Consider the following 25,638-nt stretch of genomic DNA (forward strand, 5'->3'; position numbering starts at 1 on the left):
AAACTATGGCCACAGGGTGGCAGTACTATCTTTGTAATATAATGAGGTCTGGAGATATTGAGCAGAAAACGTTACATATGGTATGTGCACATAACACATATAAAATCATTCTTCTGTAGTTTATCACAAGCTTGATTTTTTAATAGCATGAATAAAATGTCACTTCTTGACACATATAATCAACAGGTGTTGTGAGAAATCACACTTTTTTTTTTCTTTTGAAAATTATAAATAAATAAATTAGTTAAGCACTGCACCAGGGTTGTGGCTAGCACGTGCCCCAGTAAATTTATGCTGTGCTTATTTATGCTTCGAAAAAATTAACATGGTACTAACATGGTGCATGTCCAAAAAACACAATATTAGGTATGTCAGTCTAAAACAAGTCTAAGGTGGTCTACCAGCATGGCCAAGTTGGTTTGATGGTTTTAGAGGGTTTTAAGCACTTGTCAGCTAGACAAGCTGATTAGCTAAACCAGCTTAAACCAGCTAAGACCAGCAAACCTTGGGTTGGTTTAAATTAGATTTTTTTTCCGCAGGAATGACCAAAAACATGGTATTACAAAGGTACGTGGAATCCAAAAAAAAAAAAAAAACATGTTAGTACCATAGTATTTTTTGGAATGTCTTTTGTTCGTAAAGAAGGAAAGAGTTAGGCCAGCTTACATTGGGGCATCTCTCTCTCTCTCTCTCTCTCTCTCTCTCTCTCCTCTGGGAGGTTCGGACATCCTCTGGTCCCATCAGTCACTTTGACAGGCTGCTGTGGGGGTGGCGATGGTGGGGTGTGGAATGGTTCCCATCAGCCCGCTGGACAGAACCGCCTAGGTCAGGATGGATGGGTCTCCCTTACAGCACTAAATTAATACTGGAGTCCAGAGAATTGCTTTTAGAACAAGGAACTCCTGAAGAGCCAATCAGACAGCAGTTATCAGAGACATGCCCACGGCCAGAGAGACGGATAGAGAGAAAAAGTTACAGCTGCATCCGAATCCCCATACTTTCAGAGTACTGTACTGAATTTGATGAAGAACATCTCATATCAAAGTTCCTTCTTTCAGTATGCAGGTGTGCAAGAAAAAAGAAAGAAAGAAAGTTTTGCTTTAAGTAAAGTGCGCTTGAGAACAGACAGTGTTCACTGTTTATCACGAGCATTACTGGCTAAATGAAATGCCCCGGTTAGTTAGCAGACAGGTTGTGTCCGAGTCCAAAACATTGTTGCTTTGTCCACTGTCGCTTTTGCTTATGTCCTTCTTATGGTCCCTGTTAAGTTATCGGATGCTACAGTTGTTGTTTGTGAAAACTTTACCATGGTGACGAAACATTATCCCAACCTCCGTCCTCTGATGTAATCGGTTCCTGCGTAGAGACCAGCAAGCATTTGGGGCTGTTGTGGAACTAGGTTTTCAGCTCAGGAACGTCTGTTTCTGTGGTGGAAATGCATGGAACAGTTCAAGAATGCCCTGGAACCCAAACCATGTTGGTGGAAAAGGGCTATGTGAGGCCTTTGGCAGAGTAAACCCGCCTCTCGCTCGGACGTCAACCTTCATAAGCCTGAAGGAACAGAGACAGGGAGGAAAAGGTCGAGATAAAGTAGAAAGGAAAGAGTTTTAAGGGTCTGTGTGTGTGTGTGTGTGTGTGTGTGTGTGTGTGTGTGTGTGTGTGTGTGTGTGTGTGTGTGTGTGTGTGTGTGTGTGTGTGTGTGTGTCTGGTGAGCCAAACATAGAGAAAAATTTAGCTGGAAATAATATACAAGGATGGAAAGATACAGTATGCCCAAGGCATGGCCTGTTTGTGTCTCTCTCTCTGTCTTTGCACACACATGATTGAGTTTCAGATAGAGACATGTTACACAGCGCAAATGCAAATTTCCAACAGTGAAAGAAATGCACACACTCATTATCTCTGCTGTAGAAACCTCGGGAATGATTTTAACTGTGCTTCATGACACTCCACCACTGAAGTCATCATGAAACCATTTTAATTCTGAAATGTGACGTGGTATTTCCAAGAGGAACTGGATATTCAATGGGAAAAAGTGACAATGTGTTTAACATGTCCACTAGTGGGCACCACAGTAAGTCAATAAATGCTTTTCAGTAGGTTATGTGTGTGTGTGTGTGTGTGTGTGTGTGTGTGTGTGTGTGTGTGTGTGTGTGTGTGTGTGTGTGTGTGTGTGTACAGGTTTCACTATATTTGTAAGTACCAAATGTTAACAATGGCCTGCGACAGACACATAACAAGTAGGGTTACATTACTGCCCCTTGTGACAGGTGTTTGCATTTCTCTGTTTTGGAAGTTTGAATACTATTTCCTCTTATTCTCTCTATTGCCCTATTCTGGTGCCGTTTGGAGTGTGCAGCCAGAAACATTACAAGGAGAGAAGATGGCCCACTCAAATGTATAGGAGAAATTGAAACACTAAATATCATGAGTACAGTAGTCCCACCTTACAGCTAAAGGAGCCACTCACCTTGTTAATAGAGACATCGCCTGTCACTTTACTTGAGAATGTGCAAGCTCTTTTCCCATTTAGGTAGATTCAGAGGAGCTGTACTTTTATCACTTGAAAATAGCTGCTTTTTCTGCAAAACATCCATCAAACCACTAGAAAAAGTTTGTCTGTGTTCAGTGATTTAAACATTTGAAATTAGTATAGTGTTCAAAATGAAGTACTTAGACACTTTCTGGTTGGCAATAATTAGGTGAACATGTCTGAAGTTAATGTTATGAATTATTTTGTGAGATTTGTGTGTTTGGAAATGGTAAAGAGGGGAAAAAGACTCTTCACTTTGTTCTTTTTGGGTTTTGTTTTTTTAATTCTCATTTCACCCCGCCTTTCGCCCAATGTTAGCTGGGATAGGCTCCAGCCCCCCGCGACCCTGTACACAGGATAAGCGGTTGACGATGGATGGATGGATGGAATTCTCATTTCAGTGAGTGAATTCAGTGGGCCAGCTCTTGAAGGAGAGCTGCCTCTCTTTTAGAGTTTAAGTTTTTAAGATCTCTGATCTTCACTCTCCTCAATCCATCTCTTAAAAGGCTGTATTTGTGAGACACTCAAATTCCAACATAATATACACACTTTCTATGTTACTAGAGGCTCCACCACTAACCTATTTTGATATCTGACCAATGTATGTTCAACCTCTGCATCTCATGCTTGTAACATGAGGCTAGAAGTACAACTGCTATATGGATGTGAAGTATTTGTGTGGTCAGCTGTTATGCAGAAACTTTGAGCTCTGTGATGTTGTTTATTTGAAATATGTTCTGGTCGAGCTAGGCCACTTCAACTTTATTTACACAATAGCATGTAAATGAAAAATACAGAAAGGATGGGAAAAGAGCAGAAGATAGCCATTAATCAGTGATGAATTAATGGTTAGCTTAATTGAGGTTGTCACCTTGAAGTTAATTGAAATAATGAATCTTTTGAAATTTTCTATTCTGATTTCTGTACTTTACATGTAATTTCTGCACAAAACATCACAGAATTCATCAAATCAACTGCTAATATTTATTGGTGTTTGTGCTGTTGGTTTCAAAAATGGCAACAAACCATAAAAGTAAAATTATTTAACATTTCACACCTATATTCACTTAATTGTGAACTAATATGATTTCTATCTTTAAAACATGTGAGTTTAATTGCCTGTTTTATTCAATGTATTGAGGCATGTTTTGTACTCCACTGCATGACAGAAATTACCCATATTGTTTTATATGTTAAGTAGTTGTCAGGATTTCAAGCCTTGTACAACTTTTTCACAGATTCTCTGCAGAGTATGAAGTCTACAAAATAGACTCTTCTTCCTTCATTTAAGAGTGACTTCCTCCCTCCTATAAAACTCTTTTAAGATTAATTTCATGTATGTTCGTAATAATGGCCAAATTGAGACCAGAAACACTACTGCTCATTAAACTCCGAGCACACAGCTTTAAAAAACACTTGTGTATATTTTCTCTGCATGTGACAAACATATATAGGATGGCCATCTTCCACATCAAAATTTTAAAAAACTATTATTTCGCACAACAGAAGAACACAAGTGACATTGGCTAAGATAACCATGTAAAACGAACAAACAAAACAACAACAAAAAAACAACATAATGATGGACTTATAAAGGGGCTGAAAATAGACCAGCATGGTGGCTGTGCGTTTGGGCTCAACGCTTCTGGCGTGACTATTAATGCCACCTGCTTTAGCGCCTGTAGGCGTGATTATTATTCTTAGGTCATGTATTAATGCATATGCACTCATTTACATACATGATCCCTCTTTCCATATGACTTTCACATATTTGAGTGATTATCCCTTTTGCTGGCTGTATTTCAAAAGCATCATTATTCAAATATATATATAAAAAAAAAACTGTTAATTATGGCAGAGAAAATATTGCATCCATCACTATGACATTTTAAAGAAAGGCAAAAGCAAAAATGTGTCTTCATCAATGTGGAGATGCTGCGATAATTTTTGGAAAACCCATTGTCACCTTTTATTGCTTTTATAGCCACATTGCTGTGTATCCCAGGGCAATGCCTTCTTCAAAGACAGATGCACTGTGGAGACTGAAGAGTAGATGTGTTTCTCATATTCTTATGAAAGTCAGAAAGACTGCATACATTAACTTGAGACGCACCTCAAACTACTGGAGAAAATGTATAAAACACACTTAAAAGTAAATGTTCCAAAGGTTTCTGCAGCGAAGCCATGGAAGAACTATTTTTGGTTCCCCAGTAAAAGGTAATCCATTTTTGAATAACCTTTTATTGTCTATAGAATCTTTTGTGCAATGGGAAGGTTCCATGGATGTTAAAGGATCTTCGGAACTAAATGCTTGACAAATGTGACAAAAATTTGACATCATTGCAAGATATCTGTACAAAACATGTAAACTGAGACACATGCAGTATAGGGAAGACTGGGGCTAATTGTCACAAGTATTACTACGGTGAATATTTCTCAGGGTGGGTTTATATTTGAAAGCAGGTCATGTTGTCACACGATATGGGATAAGTGGTCACAATGGGAAACTGGCCTTAAAAAGCCTATATAGTCTTTCCGGCGCAATTTTAAAAGGTAAAACTATTATGAAACAAATCAATTAATTAATAAAAAAATTTAAATGTGAAACAATCAAACCATTGGTTACATTTTTATTTTATTGGTTACAATATGAAAAATACCTCTTACTGTAAAATCTACCTATTTGCTTACCTGACTGTCCAAGAGAATTGGCAATTTCTCTCCAACTCTTCACTTTCTCCACCCGGTTGTGGGACAGTTCAGAGGAAACATCAAATAGGCGCTGGTGCTCCTGCAAATATTCCACTAATTTTTCATCCATTTCTTCGGTCCAATTAGACTTTCTTGATACCGCAGCCATGCTAGTTGTTGGTCAAACAGAGTTCAATGTGGATTGTGACACTGAATCTTATCCACTCGTATTTTCCTCTCAGACACCACGAATTCACGAATTAAAGTAATTAAGTGATGGCAACAAAAACACCTGGGGCAAGTTTTTGTTAGCTGTTTAAATCTTTAAATGTACAACAAGCATACTGGTGTAATTGAACATACTGCGGGATATTATATTAATGAAGGAACAGTCAGGATTTCCTATCTGGTTTGTAGATCCTGAGGAACACAAATTCTTGCCCCAGGGTGAGTTTTGTTCTGCTGTGCTGGGGCAACAGGGAGAGTGTATGTTTGTGTCTGTGTGTGTAGGGGGTGTGGGGTGGGGGGGGGCAGATACCCAGAGGATGGCTCAGGTTTCCCTTTTTTATAAACAATTGTTTTGAAAAGAATTCACATAGTTTTTATTCTAGCTTTGGAAACAGCAAGAACTGTTTTTCTGGTTGTCCTATTCTATTCGTAAACGGAAAACGGCAAGAAGTTTCTCTGGGTGTTGTTTCTCAAATTTCACACTAGTGGGCGCCATACATCATGAAAACACTCAAACAGCATCAGTATTGCAAGTGAGATGCAAAGTAATTTACAGGTCTCGGCGCAACATCAATTATTCAGGTATTTACACGCAAATAAACAAACATTCGAATAAATAGGCTAATCAACTCGCCATTGCGCGCACCTGCACGGGGATAACGGGGCAGTTATCCACACTTTGGCACAGATGATGCCCAAAGCAGCTGTCTTTTATTTGTCTGTTGTAAAAAATTTAAATAAATATTAAATTAAATATACTGTAAGAACTATAGCATTCTGTTACTGTGGTTTTAAAACGTTGGTTCTGTGAGCCTCCCCTCCTGTTTGCATGGGAAATGTTGGCGGCAGACAGCTCCATCTAGCCGTGCGCAATAATTGAAATGGCGCATTTGGCTGCAGGCAAAGGCTGTGAGGGCGCACAATGAATGCATGTCCTTAGACGTCATTTGCTTTTAATGCCCTCCAGGAAATTTGGCATTACAATTCTCAGACATGAGAGCCAAGAGAGGGAGTGAGGACAGGGGGGAAATTCACCGAACACCACAAGGATATAGATCTAGATTTTTGTTTATAGAAGAAAAGAATATGCGTTCAAATTTTTTTGAGTTCAAATGCGCCTCGTACTTTAGAGATTTGTACTTATTCAGAGAAGGAAAATATGTTGCCTCTGTGAAAGCGCCTGAGGGAATATTGCATCAGACGAAATGACAGTGATTAAAATCAGCCTTTTCTGCTTTTCCAAAAGTCTCTGGAACGGCGTGGTGACACTTGCCTGATGCGTAAACCGTTATATGCTGAACTTTAAAACATCACCGGCTATTAGCCTTATTACTTTGGCGGAAAATAGGAAAATAACACAACAGTAAATGATCGCGAATAATCTAGGAGGCAATATCAGGTTTTCATCGGCTCAAATGAGTCTGGTCGGGTTTCAGTTAATTGTCCTCTAATCCTGTGGCCCCAGAGGCGTTTGCGCAGCCCGGAGCGAGAATTCTTCTTTCGGCTGTGCTCTGTGATTTACAGAAGGATTATTGGCTTTCTTCTGGCCATAAGCAAAGCAGCAGTTACATTTTGGCCAAAAAAGACAGTCAAGAGGCTGATATACGCAGCAGAATCTGAGTATTAAGAAATAAGAAGATCAAGTGGGGGAAGGAGCGATCTGGTCTCCAAGAGAAGGTAAGGAACTGTCCTGTGCTCTTTTGCGATTGAGCTCAGAACGCGTCCAGACAACAGCAGTTTATTGTTGAGCTTTAAAGTCACAGCGACCCTTTCCAATCATCTGTGACAAGTTATTTAATGCTGTGCGAGGAGATTTTCACTCCGGACAGGAAGGGAATAGATAGGCTGAATCGTACATTGGGTAGAAACTTGAAAGAGAGGGAGAGAGAGACAGAGGAACGCAAACCTTCTGGGAGCCGATTGAACCGGACTCGGATCGCGATACGGACACCTACGATGTTTGAAACGGTACCATTTCAAATTAAATATCATCTAAATATAGAGTAGATGATTCATGCATTGCTGGTGATTTGTTTTTAAAATGAATGCTATAGACCGAAATGTGCTTTTTACGCATTAGCCATGCCCTGTGTGATATTATAAGGTCTTATGATTCTGTAACGTTTTTAAACGCCTCTAAGCATCGAGGTTTGCGTGTTATTATATGTCTCATACCTGAAGGTTTATAGCGATGAGGAAGACGCCATATTGTGAAATGATCTGAATTTAAGTTTTAACCCGTAGGGCACCGACCTAAAAACTGTTCCAGGAAGCAAAACTGTAACAATCTTCTGATTTGTATGACTTAATGAGTTTCATTGAACATTTCCATACATTTCTAAATTAACTGGCTTTTTTCCCCCTCTATATTTGCCTCAGTACAAGTCATTTTTGACCATTTCTGCCTTAAAATGTGTCGTAGGCTACTTAAATGTTTAGTAGTTTAAAAATGGTTATCTGCCAGGTAACACCGAGTTTGGGAGTTTCATAAGGAAAACTATACGGAATAAATGAAATAAGATGTTTTACGACGGTCGACTGTCTAAACGTATGATGTCAACAAAACATTAATAAATGTGTACTATAAAAGTTCCCAAGTAAAGGGCCGTTTACACGACCACGTTTTCATCTAAAAACGGGAAAATTTTATGCGTTTTGGCTGATCGTTTACACGACAACGGCGTTTTGGGGCCTGAAAACCGGTTTCTAAGTGCAAGTTTTTGAAAATGATGCCGTTATCGTCTCCATGTAAACATAAAAAACACGAATTTGTGAAAACGATGACGTCACGCGCACGCGGTTTATAGTCCAGGGTCACTTGTATTAATAAAGCAACCTCATCGTCCGTCCAGACAAAATTGCTCGATGCTTTCGTCATCTTCATTGTTTGTATTCACCGCTCTGTGAAAGAATGCTTTCCTTTTTGTTGTTGTTTGTTTTAATATACCTCTTGGCTCTTGATGTAAAAGTTTCGTATTTTTGTTAGCGTAAAAAAAAAAAAAGAAAGCTAATGGGAGCAGGCACATCGTGTTTCTTTACAAAGTGACATCGCCAACTAATGGCCTGGCATGCATAATACAGCGTTTATAGTCGTTTTAGCAAATCCGTGTGAACGGGGATCGTTTTGACAACGTTGTCGTCTGTATGCCAAACTTTTCAAAAACGCAAAGGAAAAACGTTTCTGTTTTTAGTACATCTTTGTCGTGTAAACGTACCCTAAGTATACATTTTTCCTGAACGTGTAATTGCTCCACAATTCGCCTGTTTTCAATTTCAAGTCTCCAGTGTTTTCACTCGCATCGGCGTATATTCTTAGTGGGTAATTTGATTTTAAATGTATTACATTCGTAAAAATTGTCCAAAAAAAAATCATGTGGCTCTATAGTGCTTAGAGTTTTTATTGAGAATGCAACAATTGCTTAAGTTAAGCCTGAAATTGAAATTATCGCTTAAAAGGTTGTTGTTTTCCATCTGTATTGCTCATTTAGGTAGTTTTTACATTGCATTTTGAGACCAGAATCAGAAAACGGGCAATTAGAATCATCGTGACGCCACCCAGTGGTTGCTCAGAAAAACAGGATAGAACAGAGATCTCCAAATGTGCGAGGAATCTCTAAAAGAGGGCGGGGTAACTCCAAAATGGGGTGGAGATACTACAAAATGGGATTGGGCCTACTCTAAAAGGGGGCGACACTTCCACATACGGATAGGGTTAGGTTTGGGGCTCTATGTATCTTTGCTGGCGATTTGGAGCTCCTTCCCCTTTTAAAAGCTCTCCAAGTTCCCAGAATGCTATATTAACCAAACATTTTTAGCTGGCCATGGAGTGATTTGGAGTCATTGACAATGAGTTAGTTTAGATTTATTCCTTCTTATTAAAGAATATTTTTCTCTAATGTTATCGTTGACCAGCTTTGCCTGTGACTTTAACAGTGTAGTATTGTTACTTTTACCTGGCCCCTCCTTTTGAGAGAGAGAGAGAGAGAGAGAGAGAGAGAGAGAGGCTGATCCACAATATTCCCCCAGCATTAATATCTGGGCTTTTGGTTACGATGTCCTGTGGCTGTATGTAGATGAGCTTTATATGCCAAAACTTCTTAAGTCTTTTTTTTTTCTCTCCAGTGGAATCTGTAATGTATCATCTTGCTTGTGTATTAAATGAACATTACTGCTTAGGGCTTGGTGGCAACACCCTGGAAAATTCTGCCGTCTGCCTCCAGCACATTGCCTCCGGTGCTGGAGCTGAATGCAGCTGTGAACTGCCTTCTGTTTACCATGTATGGTTAAAATAACAGCCGCACAAATGAGCCACTGCATGGAAGAACTTGTCTTTGAAATCTCTTTGAACACTGCGTTCACAATGAAGGAGTCTTTCTTATGACAACTGGAATATGTTAAGTCATATTTCCATCAAACAGATGTGGCCCTGCGTGATCCAGGTATTGTGAGGTAAAGAAGTTTGGACTTGTATAAACAAGCCTTTAAGTTTGGACACTTGTGAGCTGTTAATAAAAGCTTGCTTGTTCATTGAATCATTGCAACACAGAATTTAAGAGGAAAATAAAAATACTCTTCACTCTTGATGGTGGCACAGTAGAGCTGCAGTCCATATGCTGATGTCGTGTCAGTGTGTGAACGCTCATGGATTCAAATGAAACGGCTCTTGGAGATCTGGATTTTGGCCAGTGCATAACCTCTCTCTAATTGCTTCTCATGGAAGGACATGCTTTGGTTTAGAGTTGTGCATAGAGTAACTGCACTGACAATTGTGAGTTGTGCATTATTGAGAGTGCTATAATTGTAAATTCTGGTTTGAGAATGCATTAAGAGTTATCATTTGTGAACTGGAAGTGCGTTAACAATTGTTTGTGTACTTGAGTTGAGTACGCATGGAAGAAATGTGTCTTTTTGTTTCTTTTTAAGGGTAGAGATGGACTGTTGTTCATGAAGGGTTGGGAATATCATTCCAGTGAAAGTTCAGGAAAGTGATTTGGCACCTTAGTTCATTAACACTGGGATTTGTGTTAGGATGTGATGCTTGGTATTCCACATGAGCATGCACAATGCCCTCGTTTCCCAAACGCTCAGATTGGTTGCTGAAGTGTCGGAGTAGATCACGTCTAGCACATAACACGACCTTTAATTAGAAACTTGCTGTTTTTTTCCCATCCCCATCCCCTGAGGCAAACACCTCACATCTCTTTCTCGCTCCCTCGCTCTCTCTGCAGCGTTAATAAACATCCTTGTATCCTGCCCTCGGGCTGCACCAGTGAAAAGATGCAAACATACTTCATTAGAGCTGTGGCAATAATTTGTAAGCTAAATATGCAATGGGGCAGATGAGAAAGCGATCTGATAAGACTCACACAGACGCTCAAGGTGGGAGAGACGTTAACGCAGCGTGAAGGCGCATCAGCATTCTCATTGTTCCATGGCTTTCCCGTTTGTCTGCTTCCAGGAAGGGAGAAGCATGTCACGTCTGTCTCTGACCCGGTCTCCGGTTTCTCCTCTGGCCGCGCAGGGGATCCCGCTCCCGGCGCAGCTCACCAAAGCCAACGCGCCTGTTCACATTGACGTGGGAGGACACATGTACACCAGCAGCCTTGCAACCCTCACCAAATACCCAGACTCACGGTAAGACTCTTGGCCTCTCCTCACCTCTTGCAGAAGTGTAAAGTGTAACAATGAAAATTTCATATGTCAATGTTTTATGTACAATTTTGCTTTTTTAGAGTGTGCAAATGATTTTAGTTTGACAATATTTGGGAAATATTGATGAACTGTTCCAATAGATAAAAAAATCATCAGGCTTTGCACAAACTTGTGAAGTCCATGCCAGCTTGAGTGTATGCTGTCATTAATCAGACTAAATAAATGACATTTTAAAATTCTTCAAAACATTCATTTAAACTTTTCACTCAAAAGTTATGCTCAGAATATATAATTTGTAATAAGTAGTTGTATGAAATTAGAAAGATGCAAAATCATTTTCACTAGTGGTCTCAGACTTTTTGGACCACACTGTGTATATAGGGATGGTGCTTTGAGTGTTTGATAATCAAGGCTAATCAGGTTTGAGAAGATTAGAAGGTAATTATCTCACTCTTATTGCATGCATCTGATTGATGTGGAAGTCTGATTTATTCTGAACTTGTCTGTGGACAGTGACATGATCTGATCCAGAATTGGGACTTTATTAGGAGAGAGACGGAATAAAAAAAGTGCTCACATAGCTTTCATCATAGAGTGAATAATTCTGATTTCTGAACAGAGAGAGAGAGAGAAATAGAGAGTCGAATAACTTATTTAACAAGGAGCCATTTAGAATGTTATGTAATTGTACTTGATCAGATGGTACATTATTGATATCTAAACTAATGTTACTGCAACACAATAATAGAGTAACAGCTGAAGATTCAACTTAAGTGTGTTTGATTAAGTTTTGAACAGATAACCTTGTTCTTTTAATTTTCAATTTTTTGGGGGGTTAATTTTGTTAGTTTAGCACATTTAAATCCACATAGCAGTCTTTATTAAGGGGGGCGGTCAGTTTGACTACTTCTTTTATCATTCTATTCATTAGCTACGGTGGCTCAGATGTATTGACACTTACAGTTAAAATGTCTGAATGTCACAGCAGCACTGAATTATAAAATATAAAGCAATTTGCCAAATGATGCTAGAGCTTTTCTCAGAACTAACTAAACTTTTCTCAGCCATTTGTGCAATGACTTCTAAGCAACTGGTGTCAAGAAGTCCGTTCCCCTCAATTTCACAGGTCTCCTATCAGAGGAACTGCAGGTGTTGTTCCATCACATTAACTATAAAATTGTTCTCGTAACAATTGACAACAGAAAGTGTCTTTTTGTCTACATTTGGAACACTGTTTCTATTATTTTATATTTTCAAATCTATAATGCTTTTTGTGAAATGTTTGAAGTTTGTTTGTGCTATCTTTCTTTTAAATGAGTGACACTTGATTTATGACACTTGTAATTTAGTCACTGCAGTCAAATGCAATGAGATTGAGACATTTAAGTGCACCTAAAGTGTCCAAACACTTTTTAGATGCCAATTTTGCAGTCTTTAAGAGAGAAATATTATACGGTTTTGAAAATAACAATCTAGGAATCGACTTGGATTAGTCAAATTTTTGTGTTAAGCATCTCTTCTTGTCTTCTCTTCTCCTTTTCTTTACTTTTCTTCTCTTCATTAGTTACACATGACTTAATTTGAAATGATCAAATTTCAAAGAGTGACCATCCACACTAACTATTCACACTGACAAGTGGGAAACCCACTCAAAGGCACAGAAAATGAGTGCAAACACGGCACACAGACAGATAAACACTCTTGCGCTGTTCCACCTCCGAGGCAAAGGTGACAGCTTAGAGAGCCCGGTTAAAGAAGCTTAAGTTGATGATGTCTTTTAATAGATTGATCAGTTAATAATGTAGCACGGGAAGAGAAACTTGCTCTATAACTAATGTGTGAACATTCGTCTGCCTGTAGCACGGTGTGCCGAAGTGACAGGACATATGAAAGTTTCATGCCCACCCAGTCTGTGGGGTATTTCTGACAGAGAGCAGTAAGATGAGGGCAGATGTGAAAGGGAGCTAATGAGCATAATCTTATCTTATACACTACTATGAAGTTATGGGTCTTAGTTGCAGAGAATATGTAGTTCAGACAAATTGAAAGACAGATAGAACCGAATGTACAACTAAAAACAAAAACAAAACAAAAAATGTTATGTATACTTTTCTGTATATGTGTGTACATTTTTGTTACATTAAAGTTTTAATGCTTTGGCAATGTAAAGATGTTTACCATGAAAAGAGAGAGATAGATCCAACAGATAGATACCACAAATAATACATAATAATGATACAATAATACAACAAATAGCTGTTTTGCCTTAGTGACGTCAGTAGAAAAGGAAAGCCATTTCAGAGGAAAAGAAAGATATTACAGTACATTCATATTAAAGATTACGAAGAGAAACACTTTTCTTTGGAATTACATGCACTGATGAATTGCTCGCACTAAGAATAGGGATATGAATTAAGAAACGTACATTTGTGTTTTTATGTTTACTTTAGCTAAACCTTTGAAAAAAGAATAAAAAAGCAAAATATTCTCAAATTAAAGGGATAGTTCACCAAAAAATGAGAGTTTGCGCATCATCTACTCACCCTCATGCCATCCCAGATGTGTTTGACCTTCTTTCTTTTGCTGAACTCAAATGAAGATTTTTAGAAGAAAATAGTATGACCTCACAATGCAAGTGAATAGTGACCAAAACTCAGAAGGCAGCATAAAAGTAATCTACATGACTCCAGTGGTTAAATCCATATCTTCTGAAGTGATATAATAGGTGTGTGTGAGAAACAGATCCTTTGTTTATCCTTAAGTCCTTTTTTACTATAAATCTCCACCGTTGAATGTTAAAGTGAAAGTCACTTCCACACCAGAATTTGGAAGTGAAAGTGTAAATTCACAGTACAAAATTGACTTAAATATTTATATTTTTCTCACCCACACATATCATATCACTTCTGAAGATATGGATTTAATTGCTGTAATCTTCTGATTTACTTCTGTATCATCTTTATGTCTCTTATGGACCTTCAAAGTTCTGATCATCATTCACTTTCATTATATGGACTTACAGAGCTGAAATATTCTTCTAAAAATATTTGTTTATGTTGTGTAGAAGAACAAAAAGTCATTCACATCTGGGTCAACACAAGGGTGAGTAAATGATGAGAGAATTTTCATTTTTGGGTGAACTATACCTTTAAAGAATCACCTCCTGTTTCTAATACTATAGATTTCATTATTTTGACTCATGTTGTGAGTGTTTGAGGGGTCTAGGAGATGGAGAACTCTCCTCTAGACAAATTGTAAGGTGATGACAGGAAGTGTCAATGAAACCCCATGGTCAGAAAAAAAACTCTCACTGCCACACTTTGACAAAAGCAAACCAAACCAGCAATCACTCTAGGTTCACTCTGAGAGACAGATTCACCTGCTGAAGGTGATGGACAGAGACAGAGAGAGAGACAGAAAATCTCATCCACTCTGCTTCTCAGGGCCAGAACTGCTGATGTACCCAAAGAAAACAGGAAAATAAAGTGATGTAGAGGAAATTAGGATATGGAGGGTGTATCAGAGAGAGAGAGAGAGAGAGAGAAAGAGAGAGACGGGTAGAGGCAGAAAGAAAAGAAAAACAGGCAGCATTTTAATTGCTTTTTTAAAAAAAAGTGCAGATGAAAAACAGTGTTTGCCCTCAGGCATGTGGTGAAATTCTAGCTGGAAGAATTGCAAGACCATATGAGAAAGGAAGACCGGAGGCGCTACAGGGAGATGAGTATTGGTTTTTTATAAAGCATTTTGCATTGATTTCCAAAGGGGGGAAGAGAAACAGAGGGAAGGATAAAAAGAAAGAAAATGAGAGAGAGAGAGAGAGAGAGAGAGAGAGAGAGAGAGAGATAGCACTAGAAAGTGCATAAGGTGACAGTCATGTAACAATAAAGTAACACAATAGAGCTGATACAAGACATCATACTCTCGTTAAAAGGGACAAACATTCAGCGTTATAAGGAAACATCTGTAAATATCCGCACCTGGCAGAGTTCAATGAAGTGTGTTTGTGTTTGCAAATCTCTTCCGTTACTCTGTTGCTCTTAGACTGAGTCAATAGTGTACGTTGTACAATAAATGCCTTTATACCTCTGCTGTTATTCATTATAACAGGATTTGACAAGCAGACCCAGTGCTCGCTTGGTCTCGCTGTCTTTTTTGTGTGGGATGATTAAAGCTGTGATTGCATCGGCACGATGATAGTGCTGTCACTCTGACTAGGAAAAAAAATGTTGATCGTATCGGAGTTTATAAAGAGAACTGAACTATACATGCAGAACGTAGATAGGTATTTCCAGGTAGCAAATGAGTATGAACAGCTCTGTAGAGTTTAATATCAGTGTGCGGTTAAGGAATGATGGAATTTGGCATCAGAATTAGAACTTTCTGTAAACATGTTTTCCTATTTAAATATGATGAATGATCTCCATGTGTTAGAATCTTCTGCAGTAGGGAATACAGTGACCCCACAAAGTTTTTGGACGCTTAAGTAACTGTTAAGTAGCTTAAGTAACTCCAACTGTGGTACGCATTATGGTGCCCTCAGGTGGTACGCAGCACGACCTAGGATATAATATAAAAAATATACATTTTATTTAAATATTTTCCATGTTTCAAATGTATGATTGCAATTCCGTGAATGGGTAACGTTTTTGTTGCACGTGGCTGCGCTGATGTGTCTGTGCGCACACCACAATATTATTCCCATGCAGAAAACAGAACTCCAAAAACTGTTTCAATTGAGGAAAGATATGATTCCGTTTATTTTACACATTCTCAGACTTCCTTAATATATCCTTAAATAGTGCTTTTGACTCAAGACCCTGTGTTGTATTTGGCAGTATTTTGTTTTTGATTTCACTTGAAGATTGCTCAAATGAGGGACAGAGAAATGGAGTGCACGTCTGACAGCTGTGCGCAAGGCAGCGATATGTGACGAACATTGCCGCTATGTCACCTATGACTAGAGGGAATAAAAATACTTTTTTTTTAGTTTGTCAAGTTTTAAAGTTAATGACTGGTAAGGGCATGATTCAGAGTAAAATGAACCTCAGATATCTTACTGCAGCCGCTGTTTACATGGATCATATGCACTTTGTCACATATATTTAAGAGTGATTCTAGCTGCATTATTTTAGAGGGACTGAGATGAAAAACAGAGTCTAGCATTGTGTATGTTGCTTGCAATCCTTAAGACTACGCTAAAAATGTATATCTGCCGAATGCTGAAAAAATATTTGAGTGAACATTGGTGGTGACTAGATGGTACTTGAATGTTGTGATTTGATCGAAAGTGGTGCCTGGCTTAAAAAGTTTGAGAAGCACTTCGTTAGATAACAAGGCAGCAGAGCAATTGGCATTTGCAAACAAATACTGCTAGAGCTTTTCTCAGAGGTAATTTTACTTTTCTGAGCCTTTTTCTTCCATGACTTTGAAACAGCTGGTGTCAAAGCAATATTTAAGTGGATGTATGAAGTCCGTTCCCCTCAAGTTCATGTCGGTGTCCTAGTGTCCCACATGGTGGAAGTAAACAACCACTCATAACGCCCTAACAACCACAAAGCAACACCCTAGTAACCACCCACAACACCCACCAGCATTGTGGCAGCAATTTTTGCAAGGGCAAACACCACTTGCATTTTATTAAAAAAAAATAAAAAATTTATTTTACATAATGCTAAGAGTCATTACTGAAATCCATGGGTGTGCTTTTATGCAACGCTGTTGTTTTAATTCAGTAGTGTTTTCATGCATTCTGACCATGTGGTGATGTTTGGGAGTTGCTTTTTTGGCGAGTGACTTTCGAGATTATAAACTAGTGCTAAACTGAAGGGGTTTCAGTGCTGTATTAATCTCACATTTGAAAGAGGACTTCCAAATGTTTTTTAGCTGCTTAAATACGCTTAAAGCCTCTTGTTTCGGAACAGGGGCCATAATACATTTTTGGCTGGCCACTAATAAAATTTGAAAAATAAATGCTAATTGTGTTATGCATTTAAAGGATGAATTAACTGTGTGCTTGTTTTTAATTTTCAGGATCAGCAGGCTGTTTAACGGAACTGAACCCATAGTTCTGGACAGTTTAAAGCAGCATTATTTCATCGACAGGGATGGAGAAATATTCCGCTACATCCTTAGTTTCCTGCGAACCTGCAAACTGATCTTACCGGAAGATTTTAAGGTAACACACGTCAATCCATCTGTAATGTGCACTTCTGAAACTGGACAAACTTCTCAGTGAACTCAATGGTTGTATCTGAATAGAATACTAGCATACCGTCCACTAGATATAGTACTATGTGTATACATACTGTTTACTTTTTTTTTTAAACAATTTGATAGTTTACGTTGTACAATGATTAATGATTAGATGAACAGTATGTTACTTTGTTTTCATACCTCACAGTATTTTGTTCACGTTTGATTCATTCTGCATCCAGTTATCTCAGAAATAAATAAAATATAATAATGAAAATCCTATGCACAGTATACATAAACTATACTTTTATATTGAAACTTTAACATTCATGTATATAAAACAAATTATATACACGTATACCAACTATAAAAAAAAGTATGCCATTCTGAGCATATCAAATGTTAAATACAACTCTGACGAGTGTTCATTTGGCTTTTAAACTGAACTTTTAACACCAAGTAAATAATGAGTCAATAAGAAAGTTGTTATTTCTACCAGTTCATTCATTATACTGGAAATGTATCCAGACAATACTTTATCAATCAAGACTGTATTATTGAAAACAGGATCTTACACTTGTGCTCTGGTTGTACAAGGCACATTTTTGCAAATTTTGAAGGTCATTTGAATATTCCATGCATGGAGAAAATTTTTCAATAAAATTCAAATAGTTGGTAGTATGTCTTTATGAACATATACAGTGAGATTACAATGCAAATTTCATATGCAGCTAATTTAAATAATTTTAATTATGAGTAGCTTTGCAAGTTACAAAACTGCTTCCCCAACACTGGATTTGGTGATCATTCTGTGTGAATTCGGAAACAAATGCAAACAGCTGTAAGCGGTATTAGGCGTGTTTATCTGTGTGGCATCATGGCTGGCATGGCCTGCGGTTCCATGTGTTTTGCTAAATCAGTGTGAACGTGGAGCTAGAGCAGAATATGTTTTGCATCTTTTAGTGGAAAAAGCATCATTTGTTTCTGTCTCACTTACCAGAGAGACAGAGAGAGTGTCTGTTGCTAGGCTACTTGAGTAAATAAAAGAGGATTGCTCCTGTATTTAAATGGTAATGAGGCCATAATGTGCATATTGTCAAGTGAAACAGAATAAAATGCAGGACTTGATTTTATTCATCAGCAAATGATCAGGTAGTGAAAGGAGAATTTTACATTCCTGGGTTTAGCCATACCTGAATCTGAGTCGGCCAGAACAATGTTTAAATAGCTATTTGTCTATTAAAAAATCAATTTGTCAATTTAGATTTTATGCTGACTTTAAGGTCTTTGCTGTGTTGGTTTGACCCCTACAACAAAACTGATTTTGTGTGTTTGACAAAATCAGGGAGAAATTGTCATATTTTATTTGTATTAGATTGAGCCAGGGGAATATCTCTGTCTCTCTCTGTCTGTCTGAGAGATGTTGTCTCCCCAGTGGGCCACAGAGTCAGATCATTATGTTAGATCACAACAGGCCTGTCGGAATGCCTGAATTTGGGATTTCAGGGAGATGAGCTAGTAGCTTTTTTCATTCTCGTCTTTTTAGGGTCTCTTACGGTCTCCTCACCTCTGCTGTATTGGGCTCTTGTTTGTTTTTGTTTTTTTGGTGCATAGGACTACACTGTAGAAATCTAAAGTGCTTTAGAGAGTGAAAGATACAAAAAGGCGAGAGAGTGAGTGAGAGAGAGAGAGAGAGTGTGTGATATTAAAAACAGAGAACTGGGCGCATGTGGAGCGCTTTTTTAATACCTTGCAGCCCCGTCCAGCACTGATGCACTGCATGCGGTTTGTCATCTGCACTGTGAAGGGCAAAATAAATAGAGATAGATAAAAAGGAAAAGAGTGGAAAAGAAAAGAATAAGCTTTCTCGACCATCCTCTGTAATCTTAAATATGACAGCGTCAGTTTTCAGATTATGTGGCTGTGGCAGGGCGGAGGGCGGGGCCGGGTCGTGATCCTACACACCCGGTCCCGTATTAGGCTAATCAAGCCTCCGTAAACGATCTCTCTCTCCCGCACGATCCTCTGCAGTCGACCTTTATCCCTCACGGAGGCTTGATTAGCCTAATACGGGACCGGGTGTGTAGGATCACAACCCGGCCCCGCCCTCCGCCCTGCCACATTGGCTTTATAAAGTCTCTCTGGATTTCAGAATACGGCAGGGATATGTTCAATGCTGATGGGGTTTTGAGGGTCTGGCAGGGTTAATATATGCCAGAATATAATTTTGTAGGATCTATATTTCCTTGTCCTGTTTTGGAGCTTGGCCTTATAAATCACCATCCCATTTTGTTTTATGGAAAAGAGCATATCAGACATTCTGCTTAGCATCTCCTTTTGTGTTTCAAGTAACAAAAAATAGAAAATAATAGACAGGGTTGCTGCAGAGTTTTAAAATCAAATGTAAGACTTTTTAAGACCTTTTTCAAGACCTGAACAAATCCAATTAATGCCGTATCCCCACACTAAAACAAACCTACACGATCTCAAAATAAATCATGTATCACAGACTCTTACTTAAACAGGCAGGGGCGCAACATGGCCTTAAACAGTGCTGCATTTTCACTTTGAAGGACGCAGCGCGTGCATTTATTTAATACGGGTTATGCGGAACAAACTTCTGTAAAATAGGTTGCATCACTTCCGGTTCAGCCCCTCTGTACCTGCAAGGTTGAATATGTTGTTTTGCATGTATTGAGGTACACAGCAGAAATCACTGTTAGGATTAAATCATATTATTTTGAAGTTTGATAATCACATATTTATATCACGATTCCTGTCTTTCCGCCCGCCTGTTACTCTCTCAGCAGCTATAATTGAAACCATCTCGCAGCTCTGGTAATTAATTTTTTTAAACTAATTCCAGGATAATATAACACAAAACATAATGTTATAAGCTTACACTCAATATTTTAATGAATAATTATTAAAATGATAAAAGTTTGCTAGATTTACGCTGCTAAATAAGGCGGAAAGCGTCGTCACAGTCTGAGGATCACGTTGTTTCTTTCGTGTCGCTTGTATTGAAACTATTTAGCCACTTCTATTTAAATGAATGTGAGAAATTGGAATGCCCAAACAAGACACCCTAGCGCCCAGTGGTCAATGGATGTAGAAAGAAGTCTCACCTTACAGGTGAGAGAACCAATCATCTATTAGATACAGACATCGCCCTTTCAATCATCACGCTAACGCGCATGCGCATTAGCTATAAAAGCCCTTCTTTTTTTTGCCGTAATATGAGGAAAAGAAGCGCAATTTATGATTCCAATATTATCAAATTGTATTGCTGATTTGAAATATGTTCTTTAATCGTAATCTTGACCAACCGTTTTGGAGATTTTGGTCTTTCTCCATTCAAGTAGATAGTAGCTGCTCTAGCATGACTGGAAATAGCCTCCCGGGAGCATTCCAAAGATGGCATTTGAAAGATGCGCAGAGCTGCTGCTTGTGTAGAGCATTCCAAATCGCTCTATAATGAGGCATCATTATAGAGTGGTGGTGGCGTAGTGGCTAAAGCACAGGTCTGTTAATCAGCAAGGTTAATCAGCAAGGTTGCTGGTTCGAACCCCACGGCCACCACCATTGTGTCCTTGAGCAAGGCACTTAACACCAGGTTGCTCCGGGGGGATTGTCCCTGTAATAATTGCACTGTAAGTCGCTTTGGATAAAAGCGTCTGCCAAATGCATAAATGTAAATGTAAATTTCAGTAAGGATGCTGCCATAGAAGATAACTGAAGATAACAAATGTAGGCAGGAGACAGTGAGGCAGCTGACTAAGTTTTGGAACAGGCCCACAGTGTTTACAGTTTTCAAGAAACTGTTCCTATGAATGGCTTATTTATTGTTGTCTCTGCATGTTAAGCTAGAATAATGTATTTTAACACAGAAACATTTCAAACTTCAGCTTTAAAGGGATAGAATGAAAAAAAAAAAGAAGAAAAATCTCTCATCATTTACTCACCCTCATGCCATCCCAGATGTGTATGACTGACTTTCTTTCTTCAGCAAACAAGAACAAAGATTTTTAGAAGAATATCTCAGCTCCGTAGGTCCATACAATGCAAGTGAATGGTAATCAGAACTTTTGAAGCTCCAAAAATCACATAAAAAAGACCATTGTTAACTCAATATCTTCAGAAGTTATATAATAGCTGTGGGTGAAAAACAGATCAAAATGTAAGTATTTGTTTTACTCTAAATATCCACTTTCACTTTTACATCTGAAAGTCACATCTGGTTCCTGTTTAGTTTTTTTAGTTTCAAATTATGTGTGTTTAACTGGACCTCGCATTGGCAATGTGTTGGCTAAGTGCTCGCATCTGCATATGTATGCTTGTGTAAAGTTTGTTTCTGGCCTTATGCATTCCAGAACGCAAAAATGCACACAAAAGAGTTTGTGTAGCTAGAAGCGTTTGCGTTTATGTATTTGCTTAGAGAATGCTCTGTGTCTAATAACTGATTCTAAATTCATTCTTGTGCTTTATATCACGGAGATGTATGGCTTACAGTACATTTCTCAGTCTGTTCTGTGCAGCGAGCAGACAAATTTAGTGAAAGTGTAAACAATTATTCATGTAGTTTAGTTACTATTCAGGCTGTGTGCTGTTTATGACTGTTTACATCCATCTTTATGCAGATTACTCTCCAGAGGGTACAAACACAATCTTATCCTCAGATGCACTCAAATTTTCTTTCCTCATCCACACGTCAGTTCCTCCTCATGGAGAGCCGAGGAAGAATTGTACCATCTGGACTTGTATGAAAGTAAGGAAAAAACAAAAATGGGTTAAAAAAAAAAAAAAAAAAAAAACCCTGGGAAGACATCCCTGAGGGGAAGAGAGAGCGAGTTTGGCAATCTGCTGTTGTCCTCCTGGATAAAGAAACGCTCCTGCCTTGAGCTATGTCACTAATGGGCTCCAACAAGCTCATGAAATCAAGCCAAACGTCTTGACTGTTACCCCATGGGAACCGCTGATATACCCCTGAGCAAAACACAAACCCCAAATCTCAATGCTATTTAAAGATTAATTAGTTAATTTTTTTTTATTTATGTATTCATTTGTTTTTGTATTAGTGGTGTTTGCTCAAAGGGTCAGGGATCTCAACGAACCCCTAACCCTAAGTATTACACTTTGGCAAGTAACTCTGAATGTTTGTGCTACAGACGTGAATGATACCTCAAATCATGTGTTGAGGAGATATTTACGGTTACCTTCTAAGAGATTAGATTTACTGTTTTTCACCTGGTGAATGAAACCCATAAAAATGCATCCCATAAAAAAATCCCATAGGGACCCGAGCCATATCTAGAGACCAGAATATCAATAGACTTGGGAATGGGCACTTTTGACTGGGGTAAGTAAGCAACCCCACTAAACACCAGAGCAACTTTAAAAACCAGCCACAACACTTAAGTAAAACTCTAACATTTTCTAAAGAAAAATCGAGTTACTAATTAGATGCTCATTGAAAGGCAGTTTATTAATCCTTAATAAAATAATTTTAAAACATTTATATTGATTTTAATGATGATTTTGTATATTTTGGCTTATTTATAACTGTAGGATATTTTGTAGGAAATAAATGTCCTAATTTAGGGGATATTTATGAAGTTCCTGCCATAACAGTGTGCCTTAGTTATGCTATATTTGTGGTATAGCGTGTGGTTGGTTTCTGCTGTTCGGCTGTGGCCTGGGTCTATTGGATCTTCAGTCTGCATCTTGCCTGTTTGGTTTATGAAAAATTACTTTCACCAAAATCCAAATGAATATGTATCATTCAAGGTTTTCAAGATGTATTATTGTTTATGTGTTGTGCTGTTGGCGATTTGCTGAGAGGTTTTACCAGTAAATACATTTAATTTATCACCTACATGTCCATTATAAAAGCTAATCAGAATAACCAAAGTTTTCCAGAAGTGTTTTAGTACTTGGATTGTAATACCTGTGTTATTGAATGTATCCCTGGCATATTCAAAAAATTATCTGTGCAAAATATGTGCAAAAAGAAATATGACAAATGTAATTGTCGTTGTGGTGTTAGATAGGACGTGAAGACACATTTTAAATGGAAAAAAGCGTTTGTCAGAATCTCCATTAGGAACAGTTTCATAACTTTTCATTCCTGTTATGCTGATGCTTTTCATATTACAGTCAAACAGCATTTCCAGAGTATAATTTTATTGCTCAGATTTTGCTCTTTATAGCTCAGGACACTTAATGGATTTCCCAGTTATGTCTGATTTCAAGCTTTTCTTAAAATTGCTTATAGTGAATACAAATTATTGATGTGCATTATGAGTATAGAGCTATAAAATAATGCTGATAGCATAGCTCAGATAATTTGCCTAGACAAATTTAGGGATGGGCATTTGAGTAATTTTGTAGTTGAGTAATCTAACCTTCAAAAATCGAGTAAATTGATTACTCGTAAATTAAAATGAAATTTACATTTTTATTTTTATTTATTTAAATTAACCAACATTACCAAGAATGGTTTCAAAATAAGCTAATTTCAACTAATTATGTTTTATTTTATTTTTAAATGCTAAAAAACTAATTTTCAATAACTGCAACAGCAGTTGGCTTACATAACACAACCCAGAGCTTACATAAAACCTGATACTGATGGCATTACGGTAATGCACATAAATAAACTCTTGAGTCTGCATAACGTCTTTCACCTTTGTATCAATTAACATGTTATTTTTCAGAAAAATAAGTTGGCTTTTCATATAATGCGCTCTGCCCAGAGATTTAACGCACATACACACACATACTGGTCTGATAAGCTTCCAAGTTTCTTGTACCACTTCACATTTTCTTTGTGATTCTTGTTGAAGTCTGCAGATTGCATGACTTCAACAAGAACCAAATACCAATACAGTATAATTCAATTAGAATCAAAAAATTGCATGTATTGCCACACTTGATTTCACACTTGGCCAAAGACGCCATCATAATTCATTCTTTAATAAAACACCTTGACGACACACATCTATAGCACCCTCCAGTGGTGAGAGATTCATAGGAAAGTATAATTCAGCATTGCTCACGGCAGGCAAATGCACAAAGGAAAATTAATTTGTGATATTCGGGTAGTGTTTTTATAGTCGACTAGCAGGTGCAAAAAGGTTACTCGGTTAATTGATTGTTTCCTATAGCAGAGTACAGCAGGAATTAGACACATACTGTATTCCTAAATTTGTCCCTGATATTTCCCTCTGTTATAGGAATTCCACCTCCTGTATGAAGAAGCACGTTATTACCAGCTGTCACCCATGATAAAGGAACTTGAGCGGTGGAAACAGGAGAGAGAGCAGCGACGTCTGGCACAGCCCTGTGACTGCCTGGTGGTGCGCGTGACCCCTGACTTAGGTGAAAGAATCGCGCTCAGCGGGGAGAAAGTTCTCATCGAGGAGATCTTCCCAGAAACCGGCGATGTCATGTGTAATTCTGTCAACGCCGGCTGGAACCAAGATCCAACCCATGTTATCCGCTTTCCCCTGAATGGCTACTGCAGACTGAACTCTGTGCAGGTAAATGCAATGTTACTGTTTTACAGTCACTAAAGACTGCACTTGTTTATCTGGAACAGACATCATGTGGATAATTTCATTCAGATCGCATAATAACGTTCCAGCATGTTTAACATGTTTAGACATCTAATCAGTGGAGGTGTCAGTGGAGGATCAGTGGAGTTTCCTCAATCCTTCAGGAAACTCATTCTGTCCATAATAATGGTTGAACTTTAAAGGTTTAATTAGTGTACAGGGTACATGTTTGTAGTATAATGCTATTCCTGACTAATGTTTCCACATTTAACAATGCTAAAGTAGCTGCCTACATTGCACATTTGCAGTGGTATATGGAAGTAAATGCGCCTTCTGTTCAATTCTATTTCACTCTGTCTAGCTGTTTTTAATGCAATAATGCAGAGGCAGCAAGCTTCTGGAAAGTAGATGTCTGTGGAACAACACTATGCACCTGTAACTTATCTAAAGGAAATTTGATATGCAGTTTTGCACCAATCCTTGACTGAAATTACATTCTAAGGGGCTGTTCACACCGAACGTGTTATTGCACACACACAAAAACTAGATGCAGCGCTATGAATACAGCAGAATGCAGGTGTCTTGACATGCATTTTAAACAGTTAAATGTCTTTTTAACTTGATACAGTGTCTAAAAAAAGTAGTGCTCCTGCACGAGGCACCAACAAAACAGTGAGACGTGGCGCAACAGTCAAAAATGTCCATCAAGCACATGATTATAGTACCTGGGAATACAAGCAATAGAAACAATCCCAAACACACACAATAGAGACATCACACACACAG

General features: G+C 38.2%; 1 protein-coding gene across 3 annotated transcripts in view; it reads left to right on the forward strand.

Moving 5' to 3' along the window:
* The first annotated feature begins 6,406 nt into the window (after positions 1-6,406).
* LOC127622803 (BTB/POZ domain-containing protein kctd15-like) overlaps positions 6,407-25,638 on the forward strand; it is a 34,638-nt gene continuing 15,406 nt past the window's right edge. The window contains exons 1-4 of one of the 3 annotated variants that reach the window (XM_052096894.1): positions 6,407-7,129; positions 10,911-11,086; positions 17,135-17,279; positions 24,532-24,837. In XM_052096894.1, coding sequence (XP_051952854.1) covers positions 10,923-11,086; positions 17,135-17,279; positions 24,532-24,837 — 615 coding nt within the window. In that variant the 5' untranslated portion in view covers positions 6,407-7,129; positions 10,911-10,922. Of the gene's footprint in view, positions 7,130-7,171; positions 7,421-10,088; positions 10,221-10,910; positions 11,087-17,134; positions 17,280-24,531; positions 24,838-25,638 lie in introns of those variants that run through there. The other 2 variants (XM_052096892.1, XM_052096893.1) reach the window with 2 other exon arrangements.

This window comes from Xyrauchen texanus, chromosome 29, assembly GCF_025860055.1.
Source record: "Xyrauchen texanus isolate HMW12.3.18 chromosome 29, RBS_HiC_50CHRs, whole genome shotgun sequence".
In the NCBI taxonomy this organism is placed as follows: Eukaryota; Metazoa; Chordata; class Actinopteri; order Cypriniformes; family Catostomidae; genus Xyrauchen; species Xyrauchen texanus.